The sequence below is a fragment of the Halyomorpha halys genome, unplaced genomic scaffold (assembly GCF_000696795.3).
Source record: "Halyomorpha halys isolate HHAL.00 unplaced genomic scaffold, Hhal_1.1 Scaffold179.1, whole genome shotgun sequence".
In the NCBI taxonomy this organism is placed as follows: Eukaryota; Metazoa; Arthropoda; class Insecta; order Hemiptera; family Pentatomidae; genus Halyomorpha; species Halyomorpha halys.
This window is the reverse complement of record NW_027107000.1, coordinates 313,933-318,314: the sequence shown is the minus strand read 5'-3', so window position 1 is coordinate 318,314 and position 4,382 is coordinate 313,933. Positions and strand designations below refer to the sequence as shown.

At 32.0% G+C, this 4,382-nt stretch overlaps 1 protein-coding gene across 3 annotated transcripts in view; it reads left to right on the top strand.

The window, feature by feature from the left end:
- Positions 1–2,941, top strand: part of LOC136795284 (uncharacterized) — a 171,632-nt gene extending 168,691 nt beyond the window's left edge. For all 3 annotated transcript variants that reach the window (XM_067045348.1, XM_067045347.1, XM_067045349.1), the window contains one exon: positions 2,784–2,941. In XM_067045348.1, the coding sequence (XP_066901449.1) occupies positions 2,784–2,919 (136 nt within the window). In that variant the 3' untranslated portion in view covers positions 2,920–2,941. The remainder of the gene's footprint in view (positions 1–2,783) is intronic.
- The last annotated feature ends 1,441 nt before the right edge of the window (positions 2,942–4,382 follow it).

The following is a 4,382-nucleotide window of genomic DNA, read 5'->3' as shown; positions in this document are numbered from 1 at the left end:
AATGGGATGTTAAGGTCTTTGTGGATGAGTTTATTTGTAACGTAATAAGGAGCATCAAGGATTTTGGATTGTAAGGATTGGATGCGGGAGTAATTTGATGGTTTGGTAGAGCCCCAGAGCTCAATTCCATATGTCCAAATTGGTCTGATTATCGTAGTGTAATCTAATTTTTTGTAGTGAATGGGAAGTTTAGTGCGTTTGTCAAGTAAATGTTGTAGGAATCGGAATCTAGGAGCAGTTTCTGCTTATTACATTTTTTAAAAAAATTATATATATATATGCATAAATTTCTTTTTTTTTTTAGAGCTGTTTTCCAAAAATATTTAGGAAAAGGGCGAACTTCTGAGGACACTATCCAAACATCCGGTAAGTTGAAAAATTTCGGTTGAAATGTTTGGAAATTTTATATTCCCCTCAACTAGTTGTTGCAACAATCTCTAAACGCAAAAAAGAAATGCGTACCTCTTAAGCCTTAGAACGCTAACGCTCAAGTGCACCTAATAGGGCAAGGATTAAAGAAGGGTTAAAGATAACGTTATTCTTAAAATAGCTAAGGTTCCGGTAGGGTAAGGTCAGGCTAGGGTGTAACTTCTTGGATAGGGGCCAGAGCTCACCTTGGCCCTTCCTCACCTATCAGCAGAACAGAAATAGTCCCACTACCTGCCACTATACTTAGCATCTATTCTCTCTACGTGTCAAAACGCTTTCCGCCATTTTTGCCATCTAAATCTCAGCGGAGACTTGAGTTGCATGTGTCTCGCTGTGCCCAGGGCTGATAAACACGTGGAAGAGTCAGTTATACAGATCCGGTTGATTTATGATCTTATTTTGGGAAGAGCTTTTCAGGTCAGCTTCTTCTTCTAGTACACAAAGGGATAGCGAGACCATTTCTTGGTTTCAGCTGCACACGACATGGGTTCAAAATTGATGCAGCAATCAAAGCAGAATATTGTATCATTCTGAGTGCATAATAACACCGCAAATAGTTCACCGAAAGGAAAAAGAAGTTGTAAACCTTTCACGAACTTCATAAACGTTTGATTAGGATGCATCGGATTCAAGCTTTTTCTACACTCAGCAGCAAACTAAAATAATATAGGTAAATGAAACTATAAAAAATTATAATAAAATAAAAAAACCATTACTAATAAAACTTTTATCTGTCAGAGTTGAGTATATTGTAAGAAAATCCAGTTTCCTGAACAACTGTACAAGGAGGTGATTAAGGGTAACCACTTTTTAAAGGCTGGACGTGCCTAAAGAGGTTTTCCGAACCCACAGGGTTGACTCACGGTTGATTTAACTGATTCTAACCCGGACCCGAAAGATAGTATCTCTGTGCCTTACTAGGCTGTAGAAGTGTGTAAAACCTTTAAATCCGCGGAAAACAAATTGCAGGGGTGGCAGTAAGCATTTAAGACCCTAAAAAGGTACTTATCACACAAATATCCAACCGTTTAACTCAATTTTTAAGAGTGTGGATTTTCACGAAACCTTGAAATCCTCGAAAAACAAAAATAGCAGAACAGGGAAACAATTCGAGAACCACAATAGGCACTTCTTTAGACCTAACTCAAATTACATAAAACTATTTTACGCTCTAACTTTATTCAGAGGGACTGTAGAAGTTCATAAAACCTTAAAATCTGCGGGGAAAAAAATGGCAAGAGTAAATGTTGAGAACCCTAAAAAGGGAGTTAAGATGCATATAAAGAAAAGACTTATCAACCAAAAGGAAGATCATATCTGTCAAACATGTTTAAATAATTTTTGAAATATTTATGCAATAAAATTTATCAAATATACTATTTTTATATTTATGTAATTTTTCTATATTGAAGTGTACTTCAAGTAGTTGAATAAGGTTTAGTTTTTGACTATCAAATTCTTTTCATGAATAGCACACCGTTAAAGTGAAGTCCAAAAAAAAATCAGTTTCAAGTTGCATTGAATAATTTTTATTTTTGTCACTGTAGAAATATTTAAAATTAAATATTTCGCTTCGAATGCTCGCTTAAACCAACAATGAAAAGGACATTGCTCAATATTTTATAGTTGGTCCCTTGACAGGAGTTCCTCACCAAAACTGACATTTGACTGAACTAACATTGATGTGGTACAGTAGATATGTATTAAATTTGATTTTAAAAGTATTAAATGTTATATATTCTTGACATTTTTTTCTCATGAACTATTATTATTATTATATGGACGACAGACCATGGAGGTCTAAGTCCTCGCGCGATGTATTAGAAAGTACAACGCACGTTTTTGACATGATTTTTTCGTAGGGTGGGTTCGTCACTCCCACGCCTATTTTTTGTGAGTGCCACCCATTGGCTAACGGGCCTCACAAATGCCCGGGGGGAGGTTGTGAGTGAGTTATGTATTATTTTATGCTTGAAAAAAGCCCGGGTGGGACCGGGACTCGATCCCTCATCAACTATTACTTAATACTATTACATCTGACCATTCATTATCTATATCTTAAATAACTAATGGACAGGATGAAGAGTTTATTGATTTATATTCTATAAAAATTATATCTAAAATATTAATAGGAAAATTATTCGATCATAATATAATATATGGTATACTGATAATTGACATATATTACATTATGATTTAGAGAACTGTCGAACATAAATGAAAACGATATATAATTGTTAACATTTTTGGCCATAATACAAGTTTAAAGGGAAACTTGATAAGGTCTTCACGTTTCTCAGTCGCTTTCTCAACGAATAGTTTCCCAACTTTATACAATATTGCTAAATTTTCAGACGGGTTCGTATTGATTCAGAAGAAGTGAATCTAGGATTGGATATCGAAGAATTACTGGATAGCAGTGCAGCCAAACACAAAATGGCTATACGACCGAAACGGAAATACGAAAAACGAAATCGACAGAACAGGTAGGATTGAAGAGTTGTTGAAGCTTCTGCTTTCGTTTAACGTCCTCAGATATAACAGATAAATTATTGTATCTTATTCCTTTTCGCAAAGCGTACTCTTTCATTCTTTATTATAATTGATTTTTATTTATAGGTGTTGTTTGGGAAGCTATAACAAACTTACATTATTCAACTATTGGTAGATTATACATAGTTTTGCTAATACTCACTGTAGTTTCTTAACCGAAAAATGTTGCTCTTTCCTTTCTTTTTATTTATTTATTTCATTTTTTATTTATTTATTTGATGATTACTTAATTAGATTCTTAGATGCTTTCTTATAATATGTTATTGATTTATTTGCTGAAATTCTAACCCTCTATTACCACTAAGTATGTAGTTCAGTGTTGCTTTATAGTATGGTATACTTACATTTCCTTGTATGTGACATTTATGAATTACTCTCATATCGTTTCAGTGTAATTAGAAAAGAAATTTCTTTCATGTATATCATTGTTACGAGAGTTTTTACTCTCATATTACATAACTAAGTAAGAAAAAGTACTGTAATTTTACTTTTAGATGCTTTTTATGTATTGTCTAGAACTTATTTTTTCATAAGAATATGGATTATGGTGGCGTTTATGACGAGCTAAACTATGAGCACTTATAATGCCGGTTACTTCAGTCGATTGTATTATCGATTATGGCTCGGCCCCACAGTAATCAGTAAGATCGATTATTGAACAAAAAACACGCTTTAACTACTTTTATGAGGTGTATGTTTAGAAAAAAGGAGGAGTATTCCAAAAATGTCATTCAAATAAGTCCAATCTAGATGAAATAACTTTCTGAATCGATTTTCACCAATTGTTATTATTTAAGATGAATCTATTGAACATTTTTTAATTATTATCAATTTAGCCTTATTTCGAACATTGTCATTTTTAACTTCAAATTTGTTGAAATAGAGTTTTTTATTCTTAAAAGAATTAGTTGAGCATTCAGATCTATTTTATTTAGTAATTAGTGTCAGGAAAGAAAATAGTAGAATGAAAAAAAGAGATTTATTAATAGATTAGATACATTTAGTTAAAGTATTAAAATAAAGGACTTTTCTAATTCTAACAACGGTTTCATTTAACAATTATGTTCCTTTGAATTCATTTTATAGCTTTTGTAATAGTTTTTTTTTCTTATTCTACTCAAAAAAACAAAAACCAAAACAAATAAATTAGTATATAATTACCCTATTGTGCTCTACCATGAGAACAATTTGGATCGATTAACCTAGGAAAGTTGGGTAAAAAATGTTTTAGGCAGAAACTGGCTTGATATTCGTTTTTCATTTTGTTCGCAAATAACAAAAATTACAACTTCCGCACCATTCCATTAATTAAAATATTAAAATTTAAAAAAAATTATATCTAAAAATATTAATAGGAAAATTATTTGATCATAATATAATATATGGTATACTGATAATTG